This window comes from Tenrec ecaudatus, chromosome 12 (assembly GCF_050624435.1).
Source record: "Tenrec ecaudatus isolate mTenEca1 chromosome 12, mTenEca1.hap1, whole genome shotgun sequence".
Lineage (NCBI taxonomy): Eukaryota > Metazoa > Chordata > Mammalia > Afrosoricida > Tenrecidae > Tenrec > Tenrec ecaudatus.
Genome location: NC_134541.1, coordinates 76,215,720 through 76,234,408, shown reverse-complemented (window position 1 = coordinate 76,234,408; position 18,689 = coordinate 76,215,720). Strand labels below are relative to the sequence as shown.

The following is an 18,689-nucleotide window of genomic DNA, read 5'->3' as shown; positions in this document are numbered from 1 at the left end:
TGCAAATGCCATAGGTTGCCCAAAGAACCTCCCTTACAATATGAAATGCTGACACAGGATGTTGAAATTATATACCTGTTATAGCACCCATAATTAATCTGTACTTTCCTTCTCTGATAATCTGTCTCTTTTGAGTACGTTCCCCAAGTAAGATATCCCATTATCGAAAATGAGGATCGATATATGACCAGACCTGGCCCCCTGAACATGCACAGAAAGGATAGTCACCACCTTCCGGTGTCCGTGAAATGAAAGTACTTTGGGCAAAGGACCAAAAGTCAACAGTCAGACGTCACCAGACCAACTCAGAAGACATTTGAAAGTGAGATGTCTGATGAACGGTTTCCTGTCAAGATTCAAATCCCAGACCTGATGCATATTAATGACCATTCCTCCGAAATCTGTTTCATAGTCAGAATTCCCTCAGTTTACTTTCTTGTGCACACGCACAAAACTGGAAATCGTCCCTTTCACTCCATGAGCTTGCTTTGGGGATTTTTGTCCTGGCGTGTTCCTTGTTTGCTCAACCAAAAAGAAGCTTTCTCCTGTCAATACCATCCAGTCTCTGTATTTGTTTCTCAGCCATACTGAATGAGACCTGGATTGGTAAACACTACAACTACAGAAATATTCTTACGGTTTCTTACATTAGCTTATTAATATGATCAAAGTCTAATACTGATTTTACAAATATAAAAACAACTTTGTATTTCTGAATTATGTCTCACTTGGTAATTATGCCTTTTTTTCTTTTTTACACATTGCTGGATGCAGATACTAGCTAGCAACAAGGGTGTACTGACTTAATGAAATGAGCTAGAAAGGGCTCCCTCCTTCTGTGTTTTATGAAAAAGCTTGCATAAAACTGGAATTAAGTCTCATTTAAATATTTAATAGAATTTATTAGTGAAAAGATCTGGATGGTAAACCTTTCCATTAGGCTTAATGTACTATTAATTTTTTGTCCTTCACATGTGTTCAAATATTTTCTATTGTGTCGTGAAATCGTTGTTTTATTAACTTAAGCGGTTAGTTGTCATCAAGTCAATTCTGAATCATGGCACATATTACATGTATATTTCCAAAGTCCTGAAAGTCCATTTTATCTTTATTACTTGTGTGCTTTAATCTAATAAGACTAAACAATGTGTCATTTCCTAACATACCATACTGACTTTATCACTTTATCATTTATTCTGATAACACAGTCTCTTTGAGCCTGTTTTGTTATCCATAAAATGAAAATATCTATCTTGCAAGGATGAGGTAAGAATTAGCAGGACAGAAAAACTTTTCAACAAATAGTAGCTACTATTATGATAGTATAGTACATCCAAAGTATTTACTTGGGACATGTTGTCAGAAGAGACCAGTCCGTGGAGAAGGACATCATGCTTGATAAAGTGGAGGGGCGGTGAAGAAGAGGAAAGAAGGCCCTCGACAAGATGGTTTGACATCCACTGGCTGCAACAATGAGCTCCTAAGAACAACTGTGAGATCAGCAATCTGGAGGAGAAAACAATGGGAACAACAGTTCCGCGGGACATGGGAGAGGGGCAGGAGGGGGAAAGGAAGTGGGTGTTAACAAACGCAGGGACAAGGGAACAACAAGTGATCCAAATTGGTGGTGAGGAGGGTGTGGAGGCCTGGTAGGGCTTGATCAAGGGGAATATAACCAAGAAGAATTACTGAAACTCAAATGAAGGCTGAGCATGATAGTGGGGCAAGAGGAAAGTAAAAGGAAATGGAGGAAAGAACTAGGAAGCAAAGTGTATTTATAGAGGTCTAAATACAGGCATATGCATATGTAAATATATTCATATATGATGGTGGGGAGACAAATCTATGTGCACATATTTACAGGTTTAATATTGAGGTAGCTGATGAACATTGGGCCTCCACTCAAGTACTCCCTCAATGCAAGAACACTTTATTGCAATAAACTGGCATTCCCTGATGCTCACCTTCCCTACACGAGTGCTGAAGACAAAGGAGGTACATAAGCAAATGTGGTGATGAAAGCTGATGGTGCCCGTTATCAAAAGAGATAGCATCTGGGGTCTTAAAGACTTGAAGATGAGTGGGCGGCCATCTAGCTGAGAAGTAACAGAGCTCACATGGAGGAAGCACACCGGCCTGTATGGTCATGGGTGTCGATGGGATCAGGTAACCGTTATCAAAAAACAAAAATCATATCATTTTGAATAAAGGGGAGTGTAGACTGGGGACCCAAAACCTATCTGTAAGCAACTGGATATCTCCCTACCGAAGGGTCACGGGGAGGAGACGAGCCAGTCAGGGTGCAGTGTAGCAACGATGAAACATACAACTTTCCTGTAGTTCCTAAATACCCCCTCCCCCCACTGTCATGATCCCAAGTCTACCTTACAAATCCGGCTAGACCAGAGCATGTACACTGGTCCAAATGAGAGCTGGAAACACAGGGAGTCCAGGACAGATGAACCCCCTCAGGACCAGTGGTGAGAGTGGTGATACCAGGAGCGGGGAGAAAGGTGGGATAGAAAGATGGGGTAGAAAGGGGGAACTGATCACAAGGATCTACATATAACCCCGTCCCTGAGGGACAGACAACAGAAAAAGTGGGTGAAGGGAGACGTCCAACAGTGTAAGACATGACAAAGTAATAAAATAAATTATCAAGGTTCACGAGGGAGGGGAAAAATGAGGAGCTGATACCAAGGGCTCAAGTAGAAAGAAAATGTTTTGAGAATGATGATGGTAACAAATGTACAAATGTGCTTGACACAATGGAGGGATGTACGGATTGTGATAAGAGTTGTATGAGCCCCCAATGAAATGATTTTTTTAAAAAAGAAGAACTATGAGGATGGCACAGACTCAAGCAGTGTTCTTTCTGGTTTACACAGGTCCCTAGGAGTCAGAAGTGACTTGACGACATCTAACAATGACAGCAACAACATGATGGTAATGCTTATTTCACTATCTGCCTTGTTTAATATTGCACTATAGTTAAACTGCTAATCAATCATGTTTTAATATTTAGTTTATATCTGCCAGTGAAGGCTTCCTTTATGTTTTAATTGCTCCTTGCAAGCTTTATAGTTTATTATAATTATAATCATTTACATATTTTTCTCTTCTCTTCCAATCTGTAAACACTATAAAAGAAAGAATTCTGTTTTATACCACTTGTATCCCTACTCAGTACCAAGGATAGTACTTACTACTAATTATTATTTGCCAAATGAAGAGTTGGTAGTGAAAAAAATTAATACTGAAAGTAAGATGGGGAAGACAAGGGCATCTCAAGCAATTGAAAGAAGATGAGACTATTTTTCACATTCAAAATATTAGTAGTACACATTGTGACTAAATGGTAGGGGCTTCATAAATGTGGAGGGAAAAAAACAAAACAAAAACCTTGGAAGGCTACATTTATAGGTCCACATTTGCATATACTCTCTGTATTAACATAGAAAAGAAATCCCTGTTTTATTTCCTCATCCATAACTACCGTTAAGTCTACTACAACTCTAGTTTACAGGATTGTGATGGCTCAGGTGTTCTATTAATTCTGAAGTCCCATATAGGAGTCCTGACGGCATAATAGGCTACACATTGGGCTGATCAGTAGTTCGAATCCAGAGGTTCAGCTGCTCCACAGGAGAAAGATGGAGCTTCCTAGCTGTCCTTTAAAGATTCATAGGCTCAGAAATCCACAGGGACAGTTCTAATCAAGTAGAAGGCAGTGGAGTTTAAAGCCTCATATACAAAACCAAAATATTATTATCTAATGGACCAGTTAATTTACAACCTCTGGGAGCCTTCTCCTTTCATTATCGTCACAATCAATTAACTGCCAAGTTCTATTGACTGAGCCACAGGGCCTCACATATTCATTACTTCCTCTTAATTACCACTAAGCTACCAGATTCAATCCTTCATTCAACTTTACCTGCTGACCAGCTGAAAGTCCACTTTCTGTTTCTGTGCTAAGCACACCCTGGTTTGTCCCTGCTCCACTCGAGAACCTCCAATGGCTTTTCACTGCTTTTCAATATACTACAAGCATCGCGAACTAAGTCAAGTTATCAGGCCTAAATGCTGGTCTAGTCTTATTTAACACAAATACACTGCTGTGCATCTCATATATATGTAACTCAGCAATTCTCTCTTCTCTGGCACCCACCTGTGCTTCTATAGACACAATTACATAAGCTCTATCTTTTCTTTCTTGTCTCTAACTTTACCTAATCTTTCAATGTGTTGCTCAAAATTTCATCTGAGCAAAATTCTCCAAAATTCATCTACATTTCCTCCTGTTTCTAATGTACCCATACCACTTCCCAAAGACATTTAAGATTTCCTGCTTTATGCTGTGCTGATTTGTAGTCATCTTTCTAGCCCGACTAGACGTTCTTTTAAGACAAAGTTTATTGTGGATTCACCATGCCCAGAATAGTGATGTACGTATTCTCAATTCAGTATGTGTTGAATTAACTGACACTTTCTATCCTTGTTAGCTGATTGTACATGGCTCACCTTTCTCATCTCTCATGCCTATCCTAATCTGCTGCTTAGCAAAACTGCTATTTTTTTTAAAAGTCAAATTTAATATGGCTTAAGATTTTTATAATATACCTAAAATTTACTGGAGATAGGCCTATGGTTTCCCAAACCCAAGAGATAGGTTCATATTTCACAAATTATCCCAAAAAAGTACAAATCAGAATTATTAAGATTTTCCAAATGAATCTGTTCTTCAGATATGTTTTAGACTACAAAGATGGTAGAAATAAAACCTAGAAGAAAATGAAAAATCATATTGCTAAATTATGTAAGGGTTGAAAAGATCAACTGGGGAAGATGAATGTTTCCAGCATTTATCTATGAGAGACTCAGACTGACACATTGCAGAGAAGAATATGACAACTTATAAGAAAACAAACACTCGTCCTCCTTAATTTTTGATGGCTCATGCAAGTCTGACAGGCCAACCACAGGGTGATCGCTCATGTGAATCGCCCATGACAATTAAAGCTTCAATGAAAATGTTCTTCAGAATTTAATAAACTCCAATTGGTTTTTAGGAACTGGCCAATCTAATATTTTCATATTTAAGTAGATATATTTTACAAGCTGGTATCAAAGGAGGAACAAAACTAATCTTGTGCCGGAGACAAGATGATGTGAAAGTCTTAGTAGTAAACCAGACAGCAGAGTTAAATATAGAAAAAAGCCCTTTTAAGGAGTACCCCACTTCTCTCTGCCTTTCTTATGGTTTGGTTTCCAAATAATTATTAAGGGTTTCTCTATGAGTTTTCAAAGTGTTGTGAACAGCGATAAAAATCAGCGCATCAGAAGCACTTAAAAAGATTTGTGCTAAGAATGTTAATTATAAATATTTGTACTTTATACTCAAAGTAACAGACATTCATCATTATATTAGTGTGACAGTTATTTAAATTGGGTAACTCAAGCTGCTTTAGATACTTCTAATTCCTCTCCATCGCTAGTTGCTGGGGGTGGAAAGAGGGAGAGTGTTAAACAATTAAATTTTGTTTTTTACTTTTAATCTGCACTCTAGCCATGCTCTTAAGGGCCAATGCAGAAATGAAGGAATCAAAAGAGAAAGGGTTCTTCTAGTTTTCACTGAAATTCCATTTGCAATCACTTCTACTTGCTATTCTTTTGCTAATTTACTTCTAAAAGATCACACCCTTGAAAATTCTACGAAGCAGCTTTAGTCTGCACACAGGACAACTAACAGCCACTATAACCGGGAAACATGGCCAGTTTAGGAAGAATGTCTCTACACAGTTTTTAAAAGCAAAATATGCTTCTACTCAATCCAGCCACGCTATTTCCTGTAAGTTTCATTAAAGAATAGAATTGAGTAGATTCATGAAACATAAATGTTTATAGTGTGAGGGTGCCCTCTGGTGGCAGAAAGAAAACCCACCATAAAAACATACATTACTAATTAAAACAAACATTCTCAACAAATACGAAAATTTACCAAATTTTCTTCAGCAACATGTTTTTTTTTGGGGGTTTACACAGAGTCTGGAAACTAATCCAAAAACATGATAACAATACTGAAGATTAACTGATGCTTCGCGTCAAGATTTGACCTGTAGCTTTTAGGCAGAAAGTTGTCAGAACCAAGAAGAATGTCAAAGATTACCTAGTGTAATGCTATCCAACAGCACTTTCAGCAGTCAGGCATGTTCTATGTTTACATAGTCTCTGTTCAGAAAATGTGGGCACTAACCGCAAGGTCAGCAGTTTGAAACCACCAGCTGGATTGGAGCAAGGGCTTTCTCCCTCCGTAGAGTGTTGTAATCTTGGAAACCCCCAGGGGCATGTTCTCTCTTGTCTTACAGGATCACTCTGAGTTGGCATAGACTCAATGCCAGTGAGTTTGTTTAGTTTTGTTTTTAATGTAACCAAAGAGTATCTCAAGGACCAAAATACTATGCCATTCAGCTTACTAAAAACTCTCCACACGCTATACAGAATAATAACTCAACTTCCTACATCAAGAGGATATGGAGCTATTTAGTCTTTTCAATTGAGTTATTTTACTTCTCATTTATATAGGCTATATGTAGAAACAGTATATAAATTAGAAAAACAGATCTAACATTCTGGTTAAACTTTTATTTTTATCTTCAGAATTAAATGACATATGTATATAGATTAAAATGTTAGAAGCTTATTCAAATGGAATACAGAATTTACCTTTAATGAATAAGAATATAAGAATAAATATAGTAGAAAGGGAGAAGAGATTACAGGGATCTACATATAACCTCCTCCCTGGGATGGACAACAGAAAAGTGGGTGAAGGGAGATGTCGGACGGTGTAAGATAAGACAAAATAATAATATCCAGGGCTAAATTAGAAAGAAAATGTTTTGAGAATGATGATGGCAACAAATGTATAAATGTGCTTGACACAACGGATGGATGTATGGATTATAAGAATTGTATGAGTCCCCCAAAAATATGATTAAAAATAATAATAAATTATAGATAGCCTTGGGGGGGGAGAATAAATATAAATTGATTTATCAGGAATTAAATGTAAATTAATTTAGCAGCATGACAGATTATATAAATAAAATAAAACGAACAAACCGGAATCAGTTAATATAGACAAATCACGGAATAAAGTATAGAACTACCCTCTAACAGATTTCTGTTTTATTAAATCAAAGTGGAAGCAACGTTTAAAAGGAATGGTTCTTATTGCTAAAATCAATAAATGAAAAGTTTGAGTAGAATACTGTAAAATACTAGTATAATTTCATTATTAGAACCCATGGGAAGTTCTATTAAATGGATTTTCAGTTTGAGTATCTAAAGCTTCTTACACCTTCACCTAAGTAACTACAACCCAGAGTTCACTATATCAGTTAACACACAATAATGAGGATGATTTCATTAGTGATATCGTGCACTGAAGGCTAAAGTAGAACTGATTCTCCATAATAATTTAGAAAGTTTAGAGAGCAAGATACCAAGTTCTAATGATGCAATTAACTCTAGGGTAATATGTCCCTATCTAAAGGAAATCACAAATATAAAACCCTCAGTATGTACCCCAATCTAAAAGTACACACTAATTAAACTGGAGCATGGAGGGATGCTATATATTTCAATGTAGATCCAAACGTTACAATCCATTTTAAAATTTTAATGACTATGATGACTTTAGCTTCTAGAGTTCTCATGAATTAAATCAAAGAGAACTATAAAATAATGCAAACTTTATTGTTTCCATAAACTGAGTCACCAAGAATTCCAAAAAGTTTAAATTCCACTGAACTCCATCCAAGTGAAGAGGTTCAAAAGTTGGAGCAATAGATATTGGCTGTACTCAACAAGACATTCAAGACTACTATCATTGATTAGGCACATTTGCTATAGACTCCTTAAGTAAAATACAAGGTCACTTTAAAATTCTAAGCTCTGAAGACTCAGAAGGTAATATATGAACAAAAAACAATGGTATTGAAGGAAGAAGTTCAAGTTGCACTAAAAAAAAATTAACCAAAACCAAAGCTCTAGGAATCAATGGAATACCAATTAAAATATTTGAACAAATGCATACACTAAGAAAACTCACTTGAATATGCCAGGAGATTTGGCCAATTGACTGGAAGAGATCCAGTATCTATTTGTATCTATTCCAAAGAAAAGTCACCAGTACAATTCTCAAATGATGGACTAAAATCATTGATTTCACATACAAGCAAAAGTTTACTGATGCTCCTTTAACAATGGTTGCAGCAGTACATTAACAGGGCTCAGGCCAGAGTCAGAAGAGGCCATGGAACAAACGCTATTGCAGCTGGAAAGATGGGTCTTGGCTGAAAGCAAAGAATATCAGAAAGATGTTTACTTGTGGTTTAATGACTATACCATTGATCATAACACACTCTGGATAGACTTGAGAAGAATGGGAATTCCAAAACATTTCATTGTGCTCAGATTGAACTTGCTCATGGGTCAAGAGGCAGTTGTATAAACAGAACAAGGGAATACTGCATGATTTAATATCAGGAAAGGTGTGAAAAGAGTTATCTGTTCACTATATTTAGTCAATCTGTATGCCAAGCAAATAGAGAAGCTAGATTATACAAAGAAGAATGCTGAACCAGAATTGGAGGAAAGCTTATTAACACCCTGCAATATACAGATGACACAACCTTGTGTGCTGAAAGTGAGGACTTGAAGTGCTTGCTGATGAAGATCAAGGTTTGTAGCTTCAATATGGCGGATAATTCAATATGAAGAAAACAAAATCCTCACAACTGGACCAACAGATAACATTAAGATAAACAGAGAAAAGACCGAAGTTGTCAAGGATTTTGTCTTGCTTGGATCCACTGTCAATGCCCATAGAACAACAGTCAGGAGGCCAAACAACTCATTGCAGTGGATACATGTGTTGCTCAAGACCTCTTTAAAGTGGTGAAAAACAAGGATATGGCTTTGAAGACTACGGTGTAGCTCATCCATGCCATATGCATGTGAAAGTTGGACAATAAATAAGGAAAGATTCGAGAAGAATCCATGCATTTGAAAGAATATTGGAAAAAACCATGGGCTGATAAAAGAACAAATATAGCCATCTTGGAAGAAGTACAGCCAGAATGCTCTTTAGATGTAATAAGGATGATGAAACTTCACCTCCTGTATTTTAGACATGTTGCCAGGACAGACCAGTTCCTGGAAAAGGATATCATATTTTGTAAAGAAGTGGAACAATAAAAAACACAAAGGCCCTCAACAAAATGGATTCACACAGTGGATTCAACAATGGGCTCACACATAAAAACAATTCTGAGGATGGAGCAGTGTTGTGCTCTGTTGTACATAAGGTTGTTATGAGTTGGAACTAATTCGATAGCACTTAACAAGTTAAAAGCCACCAATCAGAAGAAGCACAGGACAGTTTAGAAGCAGTCTGTCAAGTAATCCCGAGTAGGGTCCTACACCTTGGGCCAGTGAAATGTGTCACCAGGAAAAGAGACATTCTACAATGCAAAGAGGTGCCCATGAAAAAAAGTCCTATTCCCCACCAGACTCAACTGGAAAACACTCCTGAAGGCCAACAAACAGTCCTTGCACTAACTATAAGCTTTCCTTTTTTATTGTTGTGTTGTTTCATGTTTTGTAATTGGCTTTTTCTTTTGTTGTTATGTTTTCTTTTGTTGCTTGGTTTTGCTGTCTTGTTTTTGTGCATGTTATTATCTTCACAGGTCTGTCTAAATAAGATAGGTTGAGTAAACAATATGGAGGAGAAAACAACGGGACCAACAGTTCGGGGGTGGGGGCATGGGAGAGAGGGAGGTAGGGGGGAAGGAAGTGGGTGTTAACAAACCCATGGACAAGGGAACAACCAGTGATCCAAATCGGTGGTGAGAAAGGTGTAGGAGGCCTGGTAGGGCATGAGCAAGGGTAATGTAACCAAAAGGAATTACTGAAACCCAAATGAAGGCTGAGCATGATAGTGGGACAAGAGGAAAGTCAAAGGAAAATGAGAAAAGAGCTAGGAGGCCAAGAGCATTTATAGAGGGCATGTACATATATAAATATATATATGAGGATGGGAAATATATCTATGTGCACAGCTGCTCTTCACAGGGACCCTTCCCTTTACTACCTTAAGAAAAAACTCACTGTCATCAAGTTAATTCCGATTCAAAACGACCCTCCAGAACAAGATCGAACTGTCTCTGTGGGTTTCCAAGACTATATAACTCTTCACAGCTCACAGAATGGCTGGTGGTTTCGAACTGCTGGCCCTGGGGTTAGCAGATCAATGTGCAATCATATTTTCTCAGGTTGATGAGTAATACTGCACCTCCATAAATAACCTCCCCCTAAACAATAAATCCACGTCTCCCAGAGTACTCCTGGTCTGTTTTTTGGCTCTCGGCACCAAGTAATTGGGAAGGATAGTCCTTATTCAAGGTATCATCTTACAACACACTAGGTTCAAAAGTGTTTAGTTATACAGAGGAACAAAAGTATGTGACTCAGGCCCCATAAGTAGGGAGAACCCTTGGTTAGCAATAAAGTTGGTCTCTAAAAAAAAAGAAAAGTATGTGACTCAATTTCTGGAACAATGAATTATGCTGTACCGATTTTTAAATTTAAAAACCAAACAAGATCTGAGAAGGAAAAGATCATGAATTTGTATACTCTGATACGCAATATGGCCCCTGTTTTGCTTTTTAAATGAAGTAGGATCGGAAGAATGCCAAGTTCATTGCTGATAATATTTACACACTCCCCTGAAGGAGAGGCTGGAAATGTTGCTCTCTGACATGAAACAACATATTCAGTATTTTCACAAACATAAAAAAGACAAAAAATGCACAAGATCTAAGTTGCAATAAAGATCATATTTTGTGCTACACTGAAAATATAGATGGCATGCTACAAAAAATAGTAAGCGGATTCTAAAATAAAGATTTAAGAAACTAAGTAAAAGGGGTAAAAATGGCAACTCTATAATCTAGAGCTTCAAAGGAAAGGATAAAGAAGTAAATAAAACACTGATAAGAAGAAGGGAATGAGCAAAAATAACAAGTAAGGAGGCATAATGAGAATTGCCAACTGGCCCAGCAAGAAAAATTTGGAATTATTTCAATCAATGCAAGGATCAGATATCTGGTCCAAGGTCACATCAGTCAGAAAAGGTATATTCTCTCCACTTGCCTTGCACAACCTCCCAGTGAGCAAACATATCCCCTACCTGCCTTCCTACCCACCCTACCCCGACCCTTTTTTCTCTATACTCTTTTATTCTTCCTTCTCCCCGCCCCTCCTACATTTGTTTTCCTTCTTCTCTCACATTTTTCATTTTACCCCTGGAGACACTCTGATTTCTCCCCAGTCATCTCCCCAATTAGAAGGGCCTGCCCACAGCCCTGGCCAATTAGAGATGCATGCTCCCTCCTCAAAATGAGCATTGTATTTTTGATGTAACTGTATTTCGTGGCCATACTTTCACAAGCACTGAGCTTTGTAAACTTTTTTCCCTCTCCTTTTCCCTTCTGAGATCTTCCCCTTTCACTGCTTTTCTACCTCACTGCCCCCACCTATTTAATCCCACTGCCACTCACCTGCTCCCATCTAGACTGAAAGTAGCACCTATCCACAACCAATGCAGACAGCAGTGGCCCTCACATTCACATAGTCCACACCCCCTACCACAGCCAGTTGGCCACAATGCATGTGCCTATACTGTGCTTTCCCCACCTTTCTCCTGTATCTTTTTATCTGCATTCTTCCCCACCCTCACTCCTCATTTTACCTTTCTGTTCTCTAGCCCACATTTAGCTCTGGCAGAGTGGGCACCCCTGCACCCCGAGAACCTCCTCCATTAGCAGTGCCTGACTATATACCTCATTGGTTGGTAGTACATTCCCCACCTGCATTTTGTTCCCAGTGCAAGCCTGGTTGATGGCCCCACATTCACAAGTACTGAGCAATTTAGGGTTTTTATTTGTTTTTAACCCCACCTCCCTGTTTCCAGAGTCAATAACCATCTCAATCCTTATGTAAGTGCTCTGTGTTGCTGTTGCAGCCATGTTTTGTGTCTAACACTGTACCATTACGGTACTACTTAAATTTTCTTTTTTAATTGCATTTTCCCTTTCTTCTTAATTCGTTCCAATCCCCACATCTTGTGTTGTTTCTTGGGGTTCTTGCTATATCTCTTTTTTGAATACAACAACTTTCAAGGTCAGTACAATGTGTGCCCCTGAGAAGCAATGCGACTTTCCATTACAGCTATGTTGGTAAATTTCACCTGTGCCAATACAATGCTACCTTTGTTATTGTTGTTTTCACCTCCCTTTTTCTCACTCTCCCCTTCCTCTTTTTACTCTACTACCCATCTAGTACTCAGCTGACTCTTTTGAGCTATACCCACCACAGCTGCTTTCCTATTCATCCTCTGGGCAAGGGGCACCACCTGTGCTGCCAGCAGCAACACCTACATCAGAGACACATAGCTGTCAACACCTGCCCAGACTTACCCCAGCTGCTCTGAATAACCTGCAATCAGAGACTCACGCTCATACTGTCCCCTACTTAAAAATCCACCCAGAGACACAAGGTGAGTGACCAACAGCTGCCAAACTAGCATAAGAATAGCATGCCTGCCCTTTTGCCTGGATACATAGAAAATAAACAACAACAAAAAAAACAGGATGAAGAAAACTAACATATACTCAAATTACTACAGTAACATAATAATGTCATAGGGACAGCAGACAGCTTCTTGTGTCTGTCACACAGACAGATAAGATGGCCAAAGCCACCAAAACACAGGGCCAGCAAATCTCTGGAGGAAGAAACACTATCAGAATTACTTGAAAGGGGCTCAGATGATTTCTGAGTAAGATTTTTAAGTAAGAATCCTTGGAGAAAACTCCAGAAAAATTCAGAAAAATACAAATACAAAAAAAACTGAAGAACAGTTTTAGAAACTGCACAGAACAACAAACATAAGTAGAGAATACAATGTTAAAATTTCAGAAATAGATTAACATATTGAAAAGACAAAGGAGTAAAACTCAATTGATGAAGGGAAAAACAGCCAAAGTAAAGAAAAAAAACTCTTAATATTAATTGATTAGGGGAAAACACAAAAAAGAAGAAACCCTAAAAATATGTGGGGCAACATCAAGAAAACTATTTGATAAATGATCAGAATTCTGAGAGGGAGAAATATGGTTGAAGACTGGGTAGAAGAAAATTCACATAATATCAAGAAGCTAGGAAAATACACATGTATGGATCTCAAGGAACCCCAATTGTGACAAGTCCCCAAAGAAAACCCTCAGAATGATCAACTTACCAAAAGTAAAGGCAAGGAAAGACTTCTTACAACACCTCTAGTAAAGTAACGCTACCTAGAAAGGAGAGCCAGTTAGACTAAGCTCTGATTTTGTCACAAAACTCATGACAGCAGGGGATGACAGAGTAAATCAGAAAGGATTGCTACAAATCCATACACAATTTTGTTAAACACAAATATGACACTGTAAAGATCATCTTTCTTTACATAGCCTCCATCTAAGTTTATGCATTTCTGAGGTCCCTGTGATAATCACTTTATAGCTATGATCTACACTAAGCATATCCAAACTCACTATATATTACTCTTACAGGGATGATTCTGACAAGGCCCCCAGCTAAAAGGCAAACAAGATCGTATCTGAGTATTATGAAGTGGGGAAAGGCTCCTTCACTTCACAGCATGGTGACAAAGGCATTTTAACCAACAGAACGTTTCACTGTCAAAGTGTCCAAAGTCTCCTGACACAGGCAAAGGTCTACACTCTTTACTTCATGACTGCCTTTAACACCACCTGGGTTAAAAACTCGGTAAGGTGACTCAAATTACTCAGACTACGCTAAAATGGAGAATTTGTTTGAATTCTAGTAATTATAAAAATTGTCCTTCACTGTTGGTATTTGTGTGTTTTGCATACAATGATAAGCCAATCATCTGAAGATCTGTCCAATGCAATACATGATTTGATTTCATAACCATTTTTGCTATAATCCATAATCTTCATCAGTAAGAACTTCAAGTACTGTTTAAACTGTTCTGAAACAGCAAGCAAGGTTATGCCATCTACAGAGTACAAATCGTTAATTCGCCTTCCTCCAAACATGAGGCCACATTCATATAGATCAGTTTCTCAGATGATCTGCTCAGCTTACAGATTAAATTAGTATGAAGAATGAATACGACTCTCATGTGCACCTTTCCGATTTTAAACCAGGAAGTATTCCCTTGACCTATCTGAGTCAGCACCTCTTGGTCTATGTGCAGATTCCACATGAGCACAAGTATGTTTCCCATTCTTTGCAAAGTTGTCCATACCCTGTGATGATACACAGTAAAAAAAACCTTTGCATCGCCAATAAAAAACAGGTAAACATCTTTCTGGCATTCTTTGATGTCAGCCAAGAACCATCTGGTAGCAGGAATGATAACCACTATCCCATGACATCTCATCAATACAGGTTAAATTTCTGGAAATTCCCTAGCAATATACTGCTACAACTGTTTTTGAATTACCTTTAGCAAAATTTTACGTGCATGTTCTTTAAGCATATTGTTAAATAACTCTTTATTCTGTTGGGTCACCTATTTTCAGAATACACATGAATATGGATCTCTTACAGCTAAATGACCAAGTTAAAAAACAATTTTTGTTTGTTTTAAACTCACTGCCATTAAGTCAATGCCGACTGTAGCAACCTTACAGGACAGGGTCGAACTGTCCTTGTGAGTTTCTGGACCTATTCCTCTCTCTGGGAGTAGAAAGACCCATTTTTCTCCCATGGAGTGGCTGGTAAGTTTCTAACTGCTGACCTTGTAATAAGCAGCCCAGCACACAACCACTATGCCACCGGACTCCTCAGTAGCTACCTTCCAAGTGTCTTGGCATTGGCAAGGGTAGAGCTGGTGGAATCTACCAGTGCCCAAGTCCCCAGAAGCTGGCTTAGAAGTGTGAAGAAGACCCAAAAAGTGTTGCTCACAGCAAAGAAAGAAAAGACCAAAATGGATTTCAGACAAGACCCTGAAACTTGTTTTTTTTTTAAATAAAATGGCAAAAAGAAAAAGTTATGACAAAAGATGAAGAGGTGATTACAAAGGGTAGCTCAAAAACATTCACTATTATGATGATGACTTTAGTAAACCAGGCGACTCGGGCAGACATAGTTTGCAAGTCCTCTTCAACAAAGATGTTATAACACAGACACAAAGGAAACATCTGGCATCCTGAAGCTCTGAAGAAGAAACCAAAACGAGCTTGGTAAGCTGCACACTAACTAGACAGGAAACTTTTGAGGTGGGATTGACTCAACCTCAGTTTTAAATGGCGCCTTGCTGTGCAGAGGAGGTCTTGGAAAATACTCACAGGGCAGGCAGTAACTACGGGGCCCTGCTTATCAGCAAGTGCAGAGCTGGTGGAGGCTATCAGTGTCCAGGACTGGATTAGAAGTTACATTTTCAAGTGGTGGAGCGATGGGGTACATAAATTTGTGGGGATATTTTTGGGCCCAAACTACCAGTCCAGAGTCAATTTTGAAAGTGGTTCAGTGACTGCAGCCCTAAAATTCATGGGCCCCTAAGGTCTGGCACAAACAGCCAGCAAACAACCAGTTTTGACAGTGGCACAGTGGCCGGGGCACACAAACTCGCAGGCTCCTTAGCTCTGGGAACCACAAATTCGTGGGCTCCTTGACTCTGGGCCCCAAGAGATGGCTTAGAGCACACATTTAATGGTTCTAACGCTCTAAGCATGAACATACCAGAGTAGGGCTTTTTAAAATTAAAAACTGCAGAACAGCAGCAGGGGCCCTGGACCAGAATATGCTAGTTTCTGATTATTTTTAGACCAGCAGAGCAAAGGGGCATGTAGCACAGGGTATACTCTTATACTGCACCCAGAAATGAAGTCTGATAAGCACTTACTGTTGACCAAACAAGAAACAATAACTGCTGGTTCTCGGGTAGTTCTTTTTTATTTCAACTGACATCTATTTATTTTTTACTATTATTTTTAGCAGTTCCAAAATTGTCAGGAGCTCTATGGAACTGGAAATATGATTGTTCCTATAAATATTGCACCCTAGGAAACCCTATGGAGTAGTTCTACTTTATTATATATGGTCGCTATTAGTCAGGATCAACTCAATGGCTCCTAGCAATGGCTCCCAAACCTACTACTACAGTGTAACATAGGTCAGAGTAAAATTGGATCTCAAGATGTTTAGAATGAGAATTGCCAAGTTCTCAAAATCTATTTATGTCGTTTAATATGCATCTGTTGGTAATGGCACATACTACAACAAAAATGCGTAGTATATGAAAATAAAGCAAAACAAAATTCTTAATTAAATCTACTTAAAACATGCATATACCATAAAATTCATAAAAACAAAAGTGGATTAGTTGGATAAGTATGAAAGAATAATAGCTAATTTTTTCAAACCTTCTCATAGTTTGGAATTATTTTCTTAAGGAAATAAGCATACCATACCTTATCCCAGAAATCAGCCAAGGCTGTAAAGTCCCATTTCTTAGAATATGCCACATTGTATTTCAGTATAGCATCCTATGGAAAAAGCATAAATTAAATCTCATGATAGAGACAAGCGACAGTTAAGGAATAACCCATCTCCTTTATGCACTACATTTCTGAAGGCAAGACAAGCTGCTGCTACTCCTTATATGCAGTTATGAAGATGTAAAAGGCACATTCATTTATTTGCTTAAGAAAATGAGATTAGAGAAGTCAGTGGGGAAAACATAATTGTACTACAGCATGCATTCTGTACAGGGATGATATATAACTTCAATCAGGCAAAAAGTGGATCTTGAGGGAATGAAACTTAATTCCCTCAAAAACAAAACTTAGTACAATGTCCTCCAAAGGGACATTACTAAAAGCAAGGTGGCTTTAAAATTTTCACAGAGAAGCTTCGTTATCTTTCCATTCCATTTGTCAGTGACCTTTCTGAAGCCCTGCTTATACAAATGCATAGTGTATTTGTAGCACTGGGGATACTTCATGGGGATAAGGAGAACATTAGAAAAAAATATCTACAGAGGCCCCTGTGGAGGAGGGCAATGATAAAAAAAAAAAAAGGATTGGGAAAGATTTTGAAAGCATGACTCTTTCCCCTTTAATATCAGCTATTTTTATAAGCAACATATAAAAGCATCATCAATAAACAATTCACAACCATTAACAATGGAATACTGCATGATTTAAAATCAGGAAAGGTATGCGACAGGATTGTATCCTCTCACCAAATATTAAATAGCAAAGTCCATTCCCAGGGGAATGGATAAATAATGGATAAATACTAGAATATTTACTGTTCACTAATAAAAAGTAATGAACTACTGATACATAGAGGAATCGCAAAAGTCTCCATTCTGAGTGAGAAAATTCAAACACAGCAGTAATGCAGTACAACAGGGTACATACTGTATTACTCTGCTGATGTAAAACACAAATCACATCTACAGTGAGAAAAGCAAATCAGCAGTAGCCCAAGTAGAGAGGAAGGGCTGTCTAAAAAGGAGCAGAGGAATCCTTAGGTGACATCACGAGTAAAAGTAAGCTGTCGAAACCCTTCCAGTTAAAAAGAAGCTCTGAAACTTAAAGGTAATGATATAATTACGTATTTGCTCTATCAAACAATATACCTAAAATACCTAAAATAGTTTCAAACTAATAATACCAAATACAACTAATCAATCTACAGGTAATAAAACTAATAAATATAATCTTTTTGAATCAAGACATTCTGTATAAGAGAATTTCATAAATAAAATCAGTTTAAGTTAAAAGAAAAAAGTTCTTATATATAAATATTCTTGCATGTAAAAATTCCTCAAAGCTGATAAGAAAAAATATTTTAAATAGTATTTGCCCTCTAATTCTTTTTTTTTTAAACGTTTTATTAGGGGCTCATAGAACTCTTATCACAATCCATACATATACATAGCCCTCTAATTCTTTAACAGGGTTTTATGACTGTCATTAACTCCTAACTAATATTATTTCTACTTCAGTCTTCAAGTTTCTAACTTATCAGGTCTCATTAAAAACACTGTGTTATTATGTATTTTTATCTATAAACTATTGAAAGACTCATAAGTACAATTAAAGCACAAAGAAGTCCACTGTACATCTTATCAGAAGAATCATTTATATATATATATATAACTGTTTAAATCAACTTAAAGGATATCATTCCTTTCCTGAAATTTGAAGTAGTTTAACTCATTTTATTCTAACAAGCCATATAAGCAGTCAAAACCCATTATATTCAGTATCAAAGATTTAACGTTTTCCTCTCCCTCTCTCAGCAAAGTAAACTAGCATCATAAACAAATAAAAGATAATCTAGAGGGAATACTCAATCTACCATTAAATACCATATATAGTTGTGTATACGACATGTTTTTCAGCACATTTTTAATGGAATTTTTGTGGTAAAATTAGGTGCCTTGGCTGATATTCGAGCATGTGTGGTCAGTGAAAAAGGGAGATTCAGATATAGAAATTGCACTTCCCCAAAGCAATCAGGGTTCTATGGATAGCTTGAGGTAAGCGATCCATAGAATTTAGAACCATTCTTCG

The 18,689-nt window shown here is 37.7% G+C and overlaps 1 protein-coding gene across 2 annotated transcripts in view; it reads right to left on the bottom strand.

Moving 5' to 3' along the window:
• Positions 1–18,689, bottom strand: part of PARG (poly(ADP-ribose) glycohydrolase) — a 155,889-nt gene that overhangs the window by 104,802 nt on the left and 32,398 nt on the right. For both annotated transcript variants that reach the window (XM_075564169.1, XM_075564168.1), the window contains exon 7: positions 16,575–16,649. In XM_075564169.1, coding sequence (XP_075420284.1) covers positions 16,575–16,649 — 75 coding nt within the window. The remainder of the gene's footprint in view (positions 1–16,574; positions 16,650–18,689) is intronic.